The sequence below is a fragment of the Chrysemys picta genome, chromosome 2, assembly GCF_011386835.1.
Source record: "Chrysemys picta bellii isolate R12L10 chromosome 2, ASM1138683v2, whole genome shotgun sequence".
In the NCBI taxonomy this organism is placed as follows: Eukaryota; Metazoa; Chordata; order Testudines; family Emydidae; genus Chrysemys; species Chrysemys picta.
Window position 1 is genome coordinate 51,308,024 of NC_088792.1, and position 19,198 is coordinate 51,327,221.

Consider the following 19,198-nt stretch of genomic DNA (forward strand, 5'->3'; position numbering starts at 1 on the left):
CCCTGGGAGAGTTCGGGATGCCAGAAACCTTCATCCAGATCCTCCGGGACCTCTACAAGGACTGCACCACCACCATCCGTGCCACGGACGGAGAGACGGACGTCATCCCCATCCGCCGCGGCATGAAACAAGGATGCCCCCTTAGCCCCATCATCTTCAACCTGGCCGGAACCGCTCATCCGAGCCATCTCCAGCGGCCCAACCGGCTTCGACCTGCACGGCAAGAAACTCAGCATTCTGGCCTATGCGGACGATCTGGTCCTGACCACGGACGACCCAGAGAGCCTCCAAGGTATGCTAGATGCCACCAGCCAAGCTACTGACTGGATGGGGCTCTGCTTCAATGCGAAGAATTGCACAACTCTGCACATTGACGGCAGCAAAAGGGACTGGGTGCAGACAATGGGGTTCCAGATCCAGGGTGAGCCCGTCATCCCCCTGGCAGAGGGGCAGGCATACCAGCACCTGGGCACGCCAACAGGGTTCCGTGTCCGGCAGACACCCAAGGACACCATCCAGGAGATCTTGCAGGATGCCGCCAAGATTGATGCCTCCCTGCTGGCACCGTGGCAGAAGATAAACTCCCTGAACACCTTCCTGATCCCACGCATCTCGTTCACCCTAAGGGGATCTGCCGTGGCGAAGGTGCCCCTCAACAAGGCAGACAAGATCATCCGGAAGCTGGTGAAGAAGTGGCTGTTTCTTCCCCAGAGAGCCAGCAACGAGCTGGTCTACATCGCCCACAGGCACGGCGGCGCCAACATCCCCTGCATGGGTGACCTGTGTGACATTGCAGTGATCACCCACGCCTTCTGCCTGCTGACATGTCCTGACGCCACGGTGAGGAACATTGCGGCGAACGCCCTGCGTGATGTGACAGAGAAGCGGATCAGCAGAGCCCCCTCAAACCAAGACATCGCCACCTTCCTGAGCGGCTCCCTGGATGGGGAATTCGGATGGGATGGGCGCGACATCGCTTCACTGTGGTCCCACACTCGCAACGCCACATGTCGCCTGGGGAAGCGGATTGGCTGCCGCTGGCAGTGGTGCAAGGAGCGCCAGGAGCTGGGAGTCCGGGTGCCGCAGATCAGGTCGGACGACAACACCATCGTCACCCCGATGGCCAGGGGCTTGCTGAAGAGGACTCTGAAGGCCACCATCTGCTCGCTCTACGTGGAAACCCTTAAGCGTAAACCGGACCAGGGTAAAGCCTTTGAGTTGACCAGCAAGTGGGACGCTAGCAACCACTTCCTCGCCGGGAGTGGCTTCATCCATTTCACCGACTGGCGGTTCATTCACCGTGCCCGGCTCAACTGCGTCCCGCTCAACGGAGCCGTCCGCCACGGGAACCGAGACAAGCGTTGCAGGAAGTGTGGCTACCCCAACGAGACCCTGCCCCACGTCCTGTGCAGCTGCAAACCCCACTCCAGAACCTGGCGGCTGCACCACAACGCCATCCAGAACCGCCTGGTGAAAGCCATCGCGCCACGCCTAGGGGAGATCGTGAACTACACCATCGCCGGTACTGACAGCCAGCTAGGACCTGACATGGTCGTCACCGACGAGGCCCAGAAAAAGATCATTCTTATCGACGTCACGGTCTCCTTTGAGAACAGGACCCCGGCATTTCGCGAAGCCCGAGCTCGTAAGCTGGAAAAGTACGCCCCCCTGGCTGACACACTGAGAGCGAAGGGCTATGAGGTGCAGATGGACGCCCTGATTGTCGGAGCCCTGGGCACCTGGGACCCGTGCAACGAGTGTGTGCTGCGGACCTGCGGGATCGGTCGACGCTATGCACGTCTCATGCGGCGCCTCATGGTCTCAGATGCCATCCGATGGTCCAGGGACATCTACATCGAGCACATCACCGGCCACCAACAGTACCAGGAGGCGTGAGCCAGAGTGACATCGTTCTCCCACTACGAGAAAGAGACCAAGTGACCTTCTCCGTTGGATCATATGAACTGGAACCATAAACTCCCTGAACATTAAATCTCACCAAATGAGGGTCAATCCATCCTCATCATCATATCCACTCATTATTATCCATACCCAAACATAGCCACTTTATGAACTTCATACCCTCATATCTCAATGTCTGTACTTTGACCCATCAACCTTTTACCCCCAATCGGGGATATTGCAGATTATGTATTCCTCATGCCACCTTATCTTAAACCAAACTTTGCACGCTCGATAATCTGTATGTTATTCCCTGATAACCAGAAACTTCTATGCTCAAACTCTGTTTTCTATTTTTTTTTAACATCATCTTAATAAAATTTTTAAGTGGGAAAGACAGAATGTCACCTGGCCACCTTGTGCTTGGATCTAGTCAGTGTTATTTGTCCGTGTCTTTTATAAGCAAAAAATATTACACAGAAATTAGAAAAAGCAATCTATCTTAAGGTATGTGACAATAAAATCAGTTTAGTGTGTATCTGTATATTTTATTTGCCAGTAAAACAACCTAGTTTATATAGATAAACCTATATTTATCATTCTGGAATTTTTCTCAATGATGATACTTAAAAGTTAGAATATGTAACAATAGCAGTAAAATGGTATCTGATTGCCTGTACTGCAAAAAAACTGGTCTTATTGTAAGATACAAATGATAAATAGTAGTGTTCTGTATTTGGCAACAAGATAGAATACGTATGTATATTATTCACTGTAGACCTAGTATTCATTTGTTTTCTGACAAAAATGATAATGTTATAATAGATTTGCTCTAAAATTGTTGGCTAATTGACAATCGTATTTTAAAACTAAATTTTAAGAAGTACTTGACTTTTTTTTTTTCTTCAGTATTTCTACAAAGACTTACTTGGAAGGGGATGGTAAGTGTCTTCCTCATTAGCAGAAAATATTTATTTCTATTTCTCCAATTATACTTTTCCAGAGGTCTCTTCCAGTCTGAAATATATTCCATTATTAAATATAAATGTGGACTTACATAACAATGTATAAAGTATTATCCAAATTATATAATGCAGGAATATATTAGCATTTAGGTTTCAGTTTAATGGGAATCAGGATTTTAAAATATCACAGATACATTTTTTTATACATCAGAGTAGTAACAGTTCATTGGTTTTATGATGTGAACACTAGTCAACTTGAAATTACCAAAATATAACTTATATTTAATAACATCCATAACATATGTGAAAGAGCCTGGGAGAGCCTGTTTCATGTGAAGCAGACAAGATCCTACCCACTTGGTGTTTTTCAGAATGTAAAAATAAAAGGCTGTTTGCTTAAAATAGAGCTTGTGTGGGCATTGCTTTGTTTTCACACAAATCTCTAAAGCAATATCCGAACAGGCTGTGTTCCATGTGCATACCATTGTGGCAGTGACTGAAGCGTCCTTAGTATCTCTTCCACCTGAACTGTATCTGAATTGCTAGTCTTTGCCTTGCTCTGTAGAATTCCCATCCAGTAGAGAGAATTTCTTGTCCTTTGTCTTTATTCTTGCTATGAGGAACTTGGTAAAAAGATTTTTATAGTTGCCCCATCTGGTGGTACTTGAGGAGATTACATGTAAAATAAAGAGTTCTGTCTTGAATTATTAGAATGAATGTGTACACCTCTACCCCGATATAATGCTGTCCTTGGGAGCCAAAAGATCTTACCACATTATAGGTGAAACCACGTTATATTGAACTTGCTTTGATCCACCGGAGTGCGCAGCACTGATTTACCGTGTTATATCCGAATTTGTGTTATATCGGGTCGCATTATATCGAGGTAGCGGTGTAATTGTGCCCTGCTAAGTGTGGTCACTTATCCTGTGGGCCAGTAAAATCTTAGGTCCCACAAGAGTTTTTCCATATCATTTGCAGTGCATCTGTTGCTATGGCCAAAAGAATAGCAGATTTTTGGTGGCCTTGTTAATAAATTTCAGTATGTTTTGAAATAAGAAATGAAAAGGATTTTCCTTTTTTTTTTATTGTGAAAGAAAATAATATTTGAGCTTTTAACAGCTTGATTTTGTTCTAAATCTTTGAACCCCTGGTATTTAAGCAAGCAACACTATGAAGCTCAGTGTTTCCCTGGTACTCTCCTCATTTTTGACTTTTGCATTCTAACCGAACACTAAATCCCTCATTTTTCAGGATGAAGTGATCATTAGCTAATATTAGTTCTATACATACAGGCCAACATTTTGAGAAGTGACTAGTGATTTGGGTTACTTCCTTTTTGGATATCCAACTTGAGACACATTACCAGGGACATGTTTTCAGAAATGGGTGAGCACCCTTTCTCTGAAAATTATGCCTTGTTTTAGGTGTCTCAGGTTGGGCACACAAAATCACTAGTCCTTTGGAAAAATCATATACTCCAGCATTTCTTTCAGTGAGGATTGCATAACATCTGAGGTAAACAGCAATATACCTTTTGATGTCCTTAAGAGTTAAGTAAGAGGAACTTAAAACTGTGTAAGCATCTATTTTATCTTGTTAAAGATTGGCATGAGTGCCTATGCAGGCATAAGTATTGTATTTCCAAACAAATAACAATGCAAGACTACTTTATATTAATTTAATCAGAAGCTCTTCAGTTTTAGCTTATACAGTGCCTTCAGGTAGGGTTGGGTCTGAAAGGAAAAAGTATTATAATAGAAATAAAGATGTCAGTACATCTTTCAGTGCTTTTCCCTTTTAATTGCAACATAATTTATTTTATTTAACTGTAGTGTATATGTTTTTTTGTTTCATTCTATTATACAGGGGCCCTGAGAAATCAAAATATGTTGAATAGCCTAAAAGTTGAAGACTCTCATAGCTTTTACCATAACTATACAATAAAATGAATTGACAGGGCTTACCTTTCTAACTGACAAAATTATTCTAGCGTTAAATCCAAACCTGCTTCAACAGAAGAAAACACTCATTCAGTTATATCCAGGGTATTTAAATCCCCAAGGGATACTGATAAATGACACATTTTCATTTCCTGCTCTAAGTGCTGTAACAAGAGAAACAATTTCAGGCACCACTAATTTCTGTTTAAAACTGTAGCACACTTTATTTTTCAAATAGATTGAAGCCTTTATTGTTAAATGCTGAGTATCAAAATGTTTGACATCTTAATTCTAAAATTGGAATGATATGTGCCATATACAGTACTATATCAAAACAACAAAGTTGGAGGGAAAAGGTATATTTCTTTGTATGCATCATAAAGTTATTACTAGATGATCTAGATAATATATGCTATATATGAGTGTATCTACACTCTAGTTATTGTGAATGTCATATTGTGACAAGCACTAAAAGATACTCTAGGAGTGTTCATATTGGCACATCATTCTGGATTCTTCTCCAGTGTTCATTCCTGTACACACGCCAGAAATATTCAGCTTCACTAATCCCAACTGACAGTTCCTAGAAGGAAATAAAAATCAATTTGATTATTATAGAGCTTTGAGGAATGCAATTGCTGCAGTTTAAAGTCACTTTTTTAAACAAAAGATCAAATGCAATATATCTTCTGTGATTTAGATGAGTAGAAACTTTCCTAGACTCACAAGCAAAAATAAGGAAGTTAATTCTGATACCAGAGATAATGGTTCAGATGTTGCTGGGGTGGATTCTATATCACCTAATTAATATTATGTACCCACAGCTCTGGTGGTTTAACTGTAAACACTTATGCCACTTACAGCAAAACCTTAATTTTTTAAAAAATGTGTTGGTCATAAAGGAGATATCTAAAACATCAATCTATACAGAGGTAGCTATTATAGAGAAAGCTATAGCTATGAGACAATACAATATTTTTTCTTTGGAAGTTTCAGACTATAGGCTAGGATGACCAGATGTTCCAATTTTATAGGGACAGTCCTGATTTTTGGATCTTTTTCTTATATAGGCTCCTATTACCCGACCCCCACCCCCTGTCCTGATTTTTCACGTTTGCTGTCTGGTCATCCTACTATAGGCAGTCCAATATTCCCACTTGGTGGTGATAATGCTTACCCACCTGTTGTAAAGCGCTTTAAGATTTATGGATGAAAAATGCTACCTAAGGGCTAGGAATTATTTCTCTTTGTCTGGGGAGGCCCATGTTAAACAGTATCTGGGAAATATTCCATATGGCAACAAGACAACTTAATTACTGTAGTACGTCTATAAATCAGGTTTTGCATCCCTTTAGACAGTTATACTTAGGAGACCACTTGAAGAGTTGAATACCTCTGGTCCCTGCATTCAATATGCTGCACAATTAATTTTCTTATCTTTTCAATTTAAAAGATGACTCTGGATTTGTGAGGACAGCCTCCAGCATAGATGTGACTTACTTGTTCATCTATGAATACAGGTTTCCTGACATTCTTTTTCTGTATCAAACCTATTTCTGGTGCCATTACAACCTCCATACCAAAATCGGGCACAAGAATTGGCATCCTTGTCATAATACCACTTCACCAGATAATCTCGACAGTCTCCTTGTTTCATAGGTTCCAAGCACCTAGGATCTGAAAACACATCAAGTTAAGTTAGCTGGGGTTTTTCTTCCTTATTGTGTTAAATTGAACTTTATAAAAGAACCTTCTTCAGTAAATAAAAACCATCTCCTGTTACACCCACTTGATCTCTTGGGGTCATATACAGTCCTCAGTCAAATTCCCATTGACATCAGTGGAAGGTATGTGAATGGATTGAAAGATATACGGACTAGTGGCTCAGTTTTCAAATTTGGGTGCTTAAATCCCTATTTTGGAACCTAAATCAGTGTTGAGGTGCCAGAATTGGATTCTTATTCTAGAAAATGTCATTGCCAAGCAATAGTAACCAGTAGGATAAGAATAATTAGTGATTTGCAAATATTTAACTCCCAATTTATACATGCTTTTATTTTGTTCCCCATATAATTTGGTGAATTCAGTGTCTAGCAAATATTAAGGTTTGTTAACACTGCCTAGACTAAAAAATAGTGGAGGCAAGTCTAGTGAGCAAGCTACCTCCTGAAATATTGTGAATGCCATTCGTCCTTGACTAGAAATATCTGCTACATCTCCAGGCCCCAGGCTCACCTGAGGAGAGTTTCTCAGTTGTATATCAAGCTATTAAATTTTTTCTCTGTCTAGGCTAAATGATTTGAACTCAAGCCCCCAAGCATGAAAACAACTTGTTCACTTAATCCTCTCTGCCTCCTTATACGCTCTGCATTTGCCACCATAAAAAATTTAAAATAGCTTGTATTCAAAGTGTTATGAAAAGTAGTCAGCATTTAGGAGGAAAAAATGAAGTCCTTAAAAAGCCTGAACAAACACCTACTGTAAAACAAAAACCAACAGTAACAAGACAAGAACGAGATCTTTGTTCTTGCCAAATTCTAGCAGCAACATTTGCTCCTTACCTTTTCTAGTCGCTATTACTTGAGGCTTCAAAACTGTTGAAGGCCATTCTACATCTGTGATTATACCGAATGGCAGAGGTACATCTGGACTAGGAGCTCTAGTTTCCAAGTCATCAGATCTGCCATAAAGAGAAGAGGTCACTGGTTGTCTGTGACTACCAGGAATGTTCCTTTGAAAAGGTGTGCTAGCAGTATAATCCAGTGAGGAAGACAACAGCTCTGTCTCTCTGTCAGTCTCTGGAGGGCTCAGCTACAAAAGGATTAAAAGTTTTACATTAATGGTAAAATTCTACTTAGACTCGCATACCAAGAGAAAAATTGAGATGATGTAGGAGGCTAATAGTATTTTCTCATGTGCTATTTAGCTGTACTGCTCCGCAAGTTCATGCCTCTCTAATGAATTGTGAACCTCCACATCTCTCTGTTGCTATTTTTACTAAATACGTTTTTAGAGCTTCTTGGGTGCTGATGGACTGAGAAGGCAATATAGTGCTTTCCACTTAATTCAGTCACAGGCTATGTCAAACCTAATTCTAGTTAATCAATGCCGCAGGAACCTTTTAGTTGGCAAAGTAAATAAAATCAGGGATATGAGGGGCCAAGGAGCAAAATGAATCTGTGAAATGCTTCATCATTTCTAGTATGTAGTTCCAAGGGATTATGTGACATTTTAGATCCTGAATCTAGGCAGTGAGATGGATGGCACCCTATTTGCTGCATTACTTGCAGGGGGATATGCATGCATTCTGCCTCTGCAGAGATGTTTTTAGGAAGTAGGAAAGTCGCCCCTAAGAGACTGCTAGAGCAGAAGGTGATAAACATTTAAATTGTGGAGACCATATCTTAATACACAGATTGGCTTGTGGACATTTCTCCTCCCATTCACGGTCACATGGGATCGTCTCATCTCCCTGCTGCTGATAGTCAGGATTTTTAATGGTTAACCAGATCATATTAAGTAGTAAATACAATTGATCAAATATCAGAATTTGAAAAGAAATCTCCAATTGATAGTGAATTGCTCATTAGGGAAATAGAAATATGTAGAATTTTTTGGACAAAATAACCCCCCTTCCTAAAACCTGTAAAGCTCTACAGATCATTAACCTAACCCCAAATTTTAAAAATGACTCCAAGGTTTAGAAACAATGGAATTATAGATCACAGAATGGAGAGTGTTCTCTGAATTATCTGAACTCCAAATCTATAAATAATGCATTGCTTTTGATTTATGACACTATGTACACTCTCATTTAAAAGAAATAATATTACAGACATCAACATTTCAAAACGCAACTTAAAACATGTAGTGTTATAGATTAATGTGAAATAGTATTGGATACTGGTGAGCTGATTTGTCACTTTTATAACTGGACATTATGCTCTGAATCCCCTTGTTTACAAGCAACCAGAATCCAGGGCCAGTCCAGGAAAAATCCTGCTCATTGTGACTCAATAGCTGTAACTGTGGGAAACGTTTAAGCAGGCGGACACAGTCCAAAGAAGCCTCTTCAGGCTGCAAACTTATATTTGTGTTTCAGCTCAAGCTCTTTAAATGGCCATATTTATTTTGATGGGAGTTAGGAGCTGTAAAGATTTAGCTATTGATATGATCATCCAAATCCACATTAATGAGCACCTGGTCATTTAGAGGTAAAAATAATTAACACTAAATCACATAGTACGTGATCCCATAAACAGCCAATTCACTAATGAGCTCAATACGGTGCTTCCAACTACTTTGCCTAAATAAGGCCAAATTCTGCCCTCAGTTTCACCCATGCAATACTAGGTGTAACTAGAGGCATGATTTGCCCAGAGACTAAAGCAAAAACAGCATATGTATGTTATTCCGCTATTCGTCTAAATCAGGGATTGGCAGCCTGTGGCCTGTCAGGGAAATCTTTTAAGTGTAGACAAGCCCTCAGATTGCTCATGACAGAGGGGTGGCCAGGCCAAATTTGCTACTCTAGACCACTGCCCATAAATCTGCTGCCCTAGGTAACTGCCTAGGTTGCCTATAGGTAGAGCAGCCTCTGCTCCAAACCCATACTGTGTGTGATCCAGTGCACAAGGCTGGGCCACAACAGAGTGAAGAGACCAGACCATTAAAAACTGTTGTTCAGTTTTAAAAAAATTATTAACTTTTTAAAAAGAAACTAGGGCTGTTGATTAATCGCAGTTAACTCATGCGATTAACTCAAAAAATTAATTGCGATTAATCGCGGTTTTAACCGCATTGTTAAACAATAGAATACGAACTGAAATTTATTAAATATTTTGGTTGTTTTTCTACATTTTCAAATATATTGATTTCAATTACAACACAGGATATGAAGTATACACTGCTCACTTTATATTTTTTATTACAAATATTTACACTGTAAAAATGATAAGAAACAGTATTTTTCAATTCACTTCATACAAGTGCCATAGTGCAATCTCTTTATCATGAAAGCGCAACTTACAAATGTTTTTTTTTGTTGCATAACTGCACTCAAAAACAAAACAATGCAGAACTTTAGAGCCTACAAGTCCACTCAGTCCTACTTCTTATTTAACCAATCGCTAAGGCAAACAAGTTTGTTTACATTTACGTGAGATAATGCTGCCCACTTCTTTTTTTAAATGTCATCATAGAGTGAGAACAAGCATTCGCATAGGACTTTTTTAGCCGGCATTGAAGGTATTTATGTGCCAGATACACTAAACATTCGTATGCCCCTTCATGGTTCGGCCACTGTTCCAGAGGACATGCTTCCATGCAGATGACGCTAGTTAAAAAAATAATGTGTTAATTAAATTTGTGACTGAACTCCTTGGGGGAGAACTGTATGACTTTGGCTCTGTTTTACCTGCATTCTGCCATATATTTCATGTAATAGCAGTCTCAGATGATGACTCAGCACATGCTCATTTTAAAAACACTTTCACTGCAGATTTGACAAAATGCAAAGAAGGTACCAATGTCAGATTTCTAAAGATAGCTACAGCACTCAATCCAAGGTTTAAGAATGTGAAGTGCCATCCAAAATCTGAGAGGGATGAAGTGTGGAGCATGCTTTCAGAAGTCTTAAAAGAGCAACACTCCAATGCGGAAACTATAGAACCCGAACCACCAAAAAAGAAAATCAACCTTCTGCTGGTGGCATCTGACTCAGATGATGAAAATGCACATGTGTCAATCCATACTGATTTGGATTGTTATCGAGGAGAACCCATCATCAGTATGGATGCATGTCCTCTGGAATGGTGGTTGAAGCATGAAGAGACATATGAATCTTTAGTGCATCTGGCATGTAAATATCTTGCAACATCAGCTACAACAGTGTAATGAGAACACCTTTTCTCACTTTCAGGTGACATTGTGAACAAGAAGCAGGCAGCATTATCTCCTGCAAATGTAAACAAACTTGTTTGTCTGAGCGATTGGCTGAACAAGAAATAGGACTGAATGGACTCGTAGGCTCTGAAGTTTTACATTGTTTTATTTTTGAATGCAGTTATATTTTTGTACATAGTTCTACATTTGTAAATTCAACTTTCACAACAAGGAAATTGCACTACAGTACTTGTATTAGGTGAATTGAAAAATACTATTTCTTTTGTTTTTTACAGTGTAAATATTTGTAGTAAAAAATAAACAGAGTGAGAACTGTACACTTTGTATTCTGTTATAATTTAAATCAATATATTTAAAAATGTAGAAAACATTCAAAATATTTAAAATAAATGGTATTCTATTATTGTTTAACAGTGCGATTAATCGCGCGATTAATTTTTTTAATTGCTTGACAGACCTAAAAAAACTTTTCTGCTATTGGGTAACATATTGTTGATTTGAACAGATATTCCTTAGAATGGAAAATATCACTAGAATTTGTAACATTTTAACTGTTAAAATAGTTTTACAAAAAACAACCCTGCACCCACTCTTGGATGTCCATAATAGACGCAGAAAGAAAGGAAGAGCCAGCAACGCTTGAAAATTGAGTGATCTGGTATCAGCTGACACTATCCTATAGGATATTGTAGAGACTAGGTGTGTAAGGTAATATCGCTTAATGGACCAACTTCTGTTGGTGAGAGAGACAAGCTTTCAAGCTACACAGAGCTCTTCTTCAAGCCTGGGAAGGGTAATCCCAGCGTCACAGCAAAATGCAAGGTGGAATAGATTGTTTTAGTATAAGTAGTTGGCACATATTGTAAGGGACCATTCAAGGTAGAGTAGCCCATTAACACCTCTGCAGTCATAGGGCAAAAAGACAGGGCTAGTGGGTACAGATTATTGTAATAAACCTTAAATCAAGTGTCTCTGGACATTTAGTGCACTGGATGAGGTCCACCACATGTTGTGATAGGCATGTGTAGGACCCATAGATCTTAAAAGGTGTGTTGTGGGGAGTGTTGATCATTGTAGCAGTGGAGATATATCTGCAGGTTTTGCATCTGTTGCTCTGGCAGGCTCTGGTGCCACTTTAATTGATGTGTCCTGATCTGTGGGGAACTTGCTTCTGATGATGAGCTTGGAGAGGTTGGAAGGTTGTTTGAAGGCCTGAAGTGGGGGTTCAGGAAAGATTTCTTTCAGAATGGGCAGGGCCGGCTCCAGGCACCAGCTTAGCAAGCAGGTGCTTGGGGTGGCCAAGGGGAAGGGGCGGCACGTCGGGCTCTTCGGCGGCAATTCGGTAGCGGGTCCCTCATTCCCCTCTCGGAGGGAAGGACCTGCCACCAAATTGCCGCCGAAGAAGAAAGCGGTGCGGCTGAGCTACTGTCGATCGCGATCGCGGCTTTTTTCTTTTTTTCTGCCGCTTGGGGTGGCAAAAACCCTGGATGGCCCTGAGAATGGGGTCCCCATCACGTATGGGTTGTTTGATACCCTGTATGGTTCCAGTATGGGGTGGTAGGTGAAAACTAAGTGGGTGTGGTCAGAGGGGGGTTTATTTCTGTCTTGAAGCAGGTTCTCTTGGGGTATTTGGGTGGGCTGTTCCATGATGCAATCCACTTCTCAGTGGAGTGTCCTTGTTTGGAGAAGGCAGTTTTAAGTGTGTTAAAATGTTTAACCTGGAATTATTCCTCAGAGATTACAGAATCTAATTTTCAACATGTGGGATTTCATTCTAACTGCACAAAACTGTGCCTTCACAACACGTTTGCACAGGCAATTAGCATATTTTCCACATAAAAATGTCTTCTACTGCATAATTAGGCATGTGCACTTTGCTACATATATTTTCTTTTCTTACATAACTATATTTCCTAATAGTACTTTTCCATGTAAGAAATTGTTCTAGTTGCATTCACAAAGGGGTGGTGATTTGTACAATTGTGAATGGAAGGAGAGGTACCCACAAAGCTCACTTTAAGATGTGTCCATACTATGAAAAGTTTGAAAACCCTGGCATAATATATATTTTACAGATCTCCATTTGATTCTAAGACTCCAACATCTACTTCTTTTGGTAAACAGCTGTTTTTTAATAATTAGCAATTAAGTTCCAGATCTCACTTTAAATATCCTTTGTCCAAATCTTGCTTCTGTCTGTTGAAAGAATTCATGATTTGATCATGTTGCATCTTACAAGGATAATAAACAATGTAAGAAATTATGTTTTTATGTAAATACAGGCATAGTTCTTTTTAAAGATTATTAATAATTACACTTTACTTACAAAATTGATAGTTTCTTGTGTAGGTGGAGGGACATAAAGTTCTGGAGTCTGAGTTTTACCAAACTGATCAATATTACGTTCGTTGGGTGTTTCAAATCCAGGGTGAGGAGTTGAAAATGAACTGAGGACTCTGGTGATATATGAGCTGGAGTCATTCTCACAGATTTGTTGGAAGAGATTATTCTCAAGAGCTGAAAAGTTTAACAGAAATCCACATTTTACTCTGATTCTGACAGGAAATTCAGTGCATAAGTGGAACAGTTGCCAGAGTTGCTCTAAAGTGATCATACACATGAACAAAGAAAAGTCTATAATCCAGTGCAGTGGTTCTCAACCTTTTCCACCCCTTGACTGCCTTCCCCAGAAAACCCTTAGTATCTGTCTGGAATCCCGCTCCCATTTAGCAATATGGAAAGAGCAGAGTGGTTTTGACACCTGACACCTGTTCATGACCCCACTTTGAGAACCCTTGTTCTACTGTCTGTACATCTGGTTGGCAGTCACCTGTTTGTCTTGAAAGCTGCTACATATAGTATATCCTAGATATATTTACCTCTGAAACACAGTGAATTAATTAGTACAGGGGAAATGTACTGAAAAATTAAGTCCTCTTAGGCTACGTCTTCACTGGGGGGGGGGTGTCGATTTAAGATACGCAAATTCAGCTACGCGAATAGCGTAGATGAATTCGACGTATCCGAGCCGACTTACCCCGCTGTGAGGACGGCGGCAAATCGACTGCCGTGGCTCCCCCATCGACGGTGCTTACTCCTACCGGCACTGGTGGAGTACAAGCGTCGATTCGGGGATCGATTGTCACGTCCCGACGAGACGCGATAATTCGATCCCCGAGAGATCGATTTCTACCTGCCGATCCAGGCGGGTAGTGAAGACGTAGCCTTAGAGAATGACGTGAAAAGTAGATCACGAAATTATCTGAAAAGAACTAATATACAATGAGTATTCTCAAATCTGTTTATTTTTGTTACTTCATATATCAGTGATATCTCCCAATTAATGACTGAATGGAACCAATATATAGGGCTTTATTAGTATCTAAAAAGCACAGGGACAGGTGACTAGAGAAAGTAGCTGAATCTGTCGTTAAGGTCCCAATCCTACTATGAACTCTTCATGGGCTGGCCCCTGAGCCCACTTTGAGCCCCACTGAGTCACTGCTGGCCATAATCTGCATCAGAGTATAAGAATGCTATTACCACTCACTCAGTGAGGTGCCAGTTCTGCCAAGATGTCTGTGCAGGCAGACTTCATTACAGGTTCAGGGGCTAACTGAGTAGGTGGTATCATCTGTTCTATACTCTGATGTAAATATTGCCAGTGGAGTTGGAAAAAAGATTTAGGCCCAGATCCACAAAGGTATTTAGGCTTCTAATTTCCATTGAGGTCAATGGAAATCTACCTTGGTGGATCTGGGCCATAATGTTTTAATTTGCCATGGAAAAATCTCAGTCTTATGAGTTTGTAACAGGGCATGCTGGCACTTTAAGGCAAGATACAGGCCTAGCACCGTCCTTTAGAAATTTTAGTTTAGAAAAAAGGCTTTCTGCAGATTATAGCTCCTATGGGACATGGCAACTACAAACCTGAGAGCCAGGCCTGCTGGGAGGTCCTTTTTCCCAGTGTGAAAGAGACATGGGAGGGAACAATACTGGTGATGGTTCTCTCAGGTGAGAGAACCTGGAAAGGCTGTGCCAAGAGCAAAGGAAGACAGAAGGCAGAAGATTCTGGAAGTGAACTGCTGGCTAGGTAAGTGGTGGAGGGTGGAGGGTTTTGGTTTTGTGGAACATTGGTCCACCTCAGGAGAAGGGGAACCAATCTCCTTGGGGACAGGGTAGCTAGAGTAGTCCATGAGGGGGTTAAACTAACAGCAAAATAGGAGGGTAAGAAAAGGAAAAATAGGAGCACTAGTTAGCACAAAATTGAGATGCTGAGAATAAAATCAGTCAAGGAACCAAAGGATATGAAGGGAAGAAAGTCTATAATTGCTTCTACACCAATGCTAGGAGCCTGGTTAACAAAGAAGAGGGATTGGAATTACTCCTTTATGGGCACAAATTTGATTTAGTTGGTATTATTGAAATTTGGTGGGATTATTTGCATTAAAATCAATGGTTATAACCTGTTTAGGAAGGATCAAGTAGGCAACAGAAGGGAGAGTGGCACGCTTTGTCAAAAATATTTCCAAGTCACTGATTAATGCAGAAGAGAGTGCTCTTGAATGCTTATGGATCAATGCCTTAGCAGATAGAGCACAAAACAGAGTGTTAGTTGGTGTCTGCTACAGATCATCAAATCACACTAGGGAACAAGATGACGATCTCCTTACTCTAGAGTATAGGGGAAAAAACTGAGTGATTATGGGGGACTTCAATTTGAGTGACACATACTGGAGGTCTCATGGTGCCAATACTAAAACATCCTTGGAATTTCCAAATATTACAGATGACAATTTCCTAACCCAAAAAGAGTTGTGTCCAAAACTATATTGGACCTATATTAGACTTCATCTTGACAGATAAAGAGGAACTGATCACAGAACTAAAGATTAATGGTAGCCTAAGTACAAGTGATCATGACTTGATCACATTTCTAATGTCCAAACAGAATAAAATTCAGACCAGTGATATATTTACTTAGGACTTTAAAAGGGCCAATTTCACAATTATGAGCCAAATCGGGTGGAAAGAAGAATTTAATCAGAAAAAATGTGAATGATAATTGGGAATTATTTAAGAACACTTTACAAGATGCCCCAAAAGCCACAATCAAGGAAGAAGGCCTTATTGATTAAAGAAAGACCTAGTTTAGAGAGGAAGTAAAGACTGCTATAAAAATAAAAAATATATATATTATCTTACAATAGAAGAAAGGGGAAGCTAATAGTAATGAATATAAATCAGAAGTTAGAAATGATAAAAAAAATTGATAAGGGAAGGAAAGGGACACACGGAGAAATTTATGTGCAGCAGAGTTAAGGAAAATAAGAACAAATTTTTAATGTATATTGAGAACAAAAAGAATCCTAACAATGATCCATTACTAGATGGAAATGATAGAATTATCAATAATAATGCAGAAAAGGCAGAAATGTTCAATAAATATTTCTGTTCTGTATTTGTGTGTGGGGAAGATGATATAGTCATATATGATAACACTCTCTTTCCATTCCACTAGTATGTTTGGATGATGTTAAACCGCAGCTACTAATGTTAGACATTTTAAAATCAGCAAGTCCAGATACCTTGCATCCAAGAGTTTTAAAAGAGCTGACTGAGAAGCTTGCTGGACCTGTTAATGCTGAGTTTCAATAAGTCTTAAAGTAGTAGGGAAGTTCTAGAAGCCTGGAAGAAAGCTAATGCTGTGCCAATATTTTAAAAGGGTAAATAGGATGACCCTGGTAATTATAGATCTATCAGTCTGACGATCCCAGGCAAGATAATGGAGCAGCTGATATGGGACTCAGTTAATAAAGAATTAAAGGAAGGTAATATAATTAATGCCAATGAACATGGGTTTATGGAAAATAGATCCTGTCAGACTAACGTGATAATTTTTTTTATGCAATTACAAGTTGGTTAATAAAGTTAATAGTGTTGATGTACTAGACATCTGTATGTATTTGACTTCGTACCACATGACATTTTGGTTAAAAAAACTAGAACAATGTAAAATGAATATGCCACACATTAAATGAATTAAAAGCTGGCTAACCAATAGCTCTCAAAATGTAATTGTAAATGGGGAATCATTATTGAGTTGGTGTCTTTTTAGTGGAGACCCACAGGGATCCATTCTTGGCCTTATGCTATTTAACATTTTTATCAATGACCAGGAAGAAAACATAAAATCATCACTGATCAAGTTTGAAGAAGACACAAAAATTGGGAGTGTGCATGGAGGAGCAGATCCCTTGAGCTGCAGAGCTATATGCTAATATCTATTTCCATCCAGAGTCCAGGGCCCCTGACTGACCCCTCTAATAAAGGAACAGCTATCCCAAAATGGCTGGGATGTCAGCAGGCAAATATTTGTTTGCTGGAAGCTCTATAAGTAGTTGAAAAACAAGGAGTATGTATCCCCCTTCTCCGTCCCCCCCGGCACTGTGAACAAATTGGCAACTGCTGAGGGCACTATGTATATGGTGGCCCTGCTGAAGAGAGTTGCTGCAGACATAGTAGGGTTACCATTCGTCCGGATTCCCCCGGACATGTCCGGCTTTTTCGGGTTAAAAATAGCGTCCGGGGGGAATTTGTCAATGTCCGGACTTCCCCTCCTCCCCCCACCCCATGCAGAGCGTGCGCGCGCTTACAAAGCAGCCGGTGCTCCAAAAGCCAGAGCCAGAGCCCTGCTTGCACTTCCCCCTCCTCCCTCCTGAAACTTGACACCACTCCCCTCCTCTCCCTCCCTCCCTCCCTGCACTCACAGATCGCCGGCTGTTCGTCTGGAGCTCCGAGCCTGCTGCCCTCCCCCGCTGTCGAGCGTGCTAGGGGGCCGGGGGCCAGAGAAGCGGCAGGGAGGTTCGGGGGGGGGGGGTAATCAAGAGACAGGGAGCAGGGGGGAGGGTTGAATGGGTCAGGGAGTTTGGGGGGGGGCTGTCTGGGGGTTGGGGGTGTAAGGTTTTGGGTAGTCAGGGTACAGGTGGGGGGGTCTCAGGAGGGGGCAGTTAGGGGACAAGGAGCGGGGGGGGTATTTGGGAGTTCTGGGGGGGCTGTCTGGGGGTTGGGGGTGTAAGGTTTTGGGCAGTCAGGGTACAGGTGTGGGGGGGGTGTCTCAGGAGGGGGCAGTTAGGGGACAAGGAACAGGGAGGCTTAGGTAGGGGGTGGGGTTCTGGGGGGCAGTTAGGAGCAGGGGTCCCAGGAGGGGGCAGTCAGGGGACAAGGAGCGGGGGGGGGGAGTTCGGGGCAGACTTTCTGGGGGAGGGTGGATAAGGTTTTGGGCAGTGAGGGTACAGGTAGGGGGTAAGGTCCTGGGGGGCAGTTAGGGAGAGGGGTCTTAGGAAGGGGCAGTTAGGGGATAAGGAACAGGGAGGCTTAGGTAGGGGGTGGGGTTCTGGAGGGCAGTTAGGAGCAGGGGTCCCAGGAGGGGGCAGTCAGGGGACAGGGAGCAGAGGGGTTTAGATGGGTCAGGAGTTCTGGGGGGGGCTGTCAGGGGGTGGGGGTGTGGATAAGGGTTGGGGCAGTCAGGGGACAGGTAGGGGGGTAGGGTACTAGGGGGCCAGTTAGGATGTGGGGAAGGTCTCAGGAGGAGGCAGTCAGGGGACAAGAGGCAGGGAGGCTTAGGGAGGGTGTGGAGTCCTGGGGGGCAGTCAGGGGACAAGGAGTGGGGGGGAGGGTTGGGGGTTCTGAGGGGGCAGGAAGTGGGAGGGAGTGGAAGGGGCAGGGGCGGGGCTAGGACAGGACGGGGCGGGGCTAGGACAGGGGCGGGGCTAGGACAGGGGCGGGGCTCCTCCCGTCCTCTTTTTTGATTGTTGAAATATGGTAACCCTAGACATAGTAGATATCAAGGCCACACAATACAATTCACTGTTACCTCAGTTAACTCCTTTCTGCCAGCGCTGACATGACAAGATGGGTGAATGAAGCAGAAAGAATAGTATCATCGGTGGAAGATCAAGTACAAAGGCTCTCTGCCCAGCTGCAGAGAAGCACAGATTTATTTTTTCTTAAGTCTAAACTGGCAGATCTCCAGGGAAGGTCTCGTTGCTATAATTTGAGAATTATCAAGAGTACCTGGAGGGGCAGAGAAAGACTACTCCCTAGAATTTGTTCCTTGGCTCCTTTGAGAAATGCTTAGCTTGCGGGATGATTTTAAATTTGATTAAGAATGAGCATGTAGGTCCCTGGCTCCTAAGCAGCCTGGAATACTAAACCTTGTGCACTGATTGTCAAATTTCTCAGATTTATGGCAAGAGAAAAAATATTGCAGCTAGTTCATGGGTGGGGGGAGAACTGTTGAGGGGATGCCACAAAATAAGATAATGATTTCTCAAGATTTTGTAAAAGATGTGGTTGAACAGAGATCTGGCTTTAGAAGAGCAAGGGAACTGGTTAAGCAGCAAGGCCTTCAATATTTTATAAAGTTTCGAGCTCAGTTTCATGTCAGGATTAGTGAAGCAGTGCATCTGTTCCAAAAGCCAC

General features: G+C 41.8%; 1 protein-coding gene across 3 annotated transcripts in view; it reads right to left on the reverse strand.

The window, feature by feature from the left end:
• Nucleotides 1-4,534: 4,534 nt before the first annotated feature.
• The window catches only part of COL28A1 (collagen type XXVIII alpha 1 chain), a 140,701-nt gene continuing 126,037 nt past the window's right edge, over nt 4,535-19,198 (reverse strand). For 2 of the 3 annotated variants that reach the window (XM_024101347.3, XM_008163424.4), the window contains exons 33-36: nt 13,041-13,231; nt 7,372-7,621; nt 6,311-6,487; nt 4,535-5,393 (exon numbers count right to left, since the gene is read on the reverse strand). In XM_024101347.3, coding sequence (XP_023957115.2) covers nt 6,315-6,487; nt 7,372-7,621; nt 13,041-13,231 — 614 coding nt within the window. In that variant the 3' untranslated portion in view covers nt 4,535-5,393; nt 6,311-6,314. Of the gene's footprint in view, nt 5,394-6,310; nt 6,488-7,371; nt 7,622-13,040; nt 13,232-13,686; nt 13,977-19,198 lie in introns of those variants that run through there. The other variant, XM_065587012.1, reaches the window with a different exon arrangement.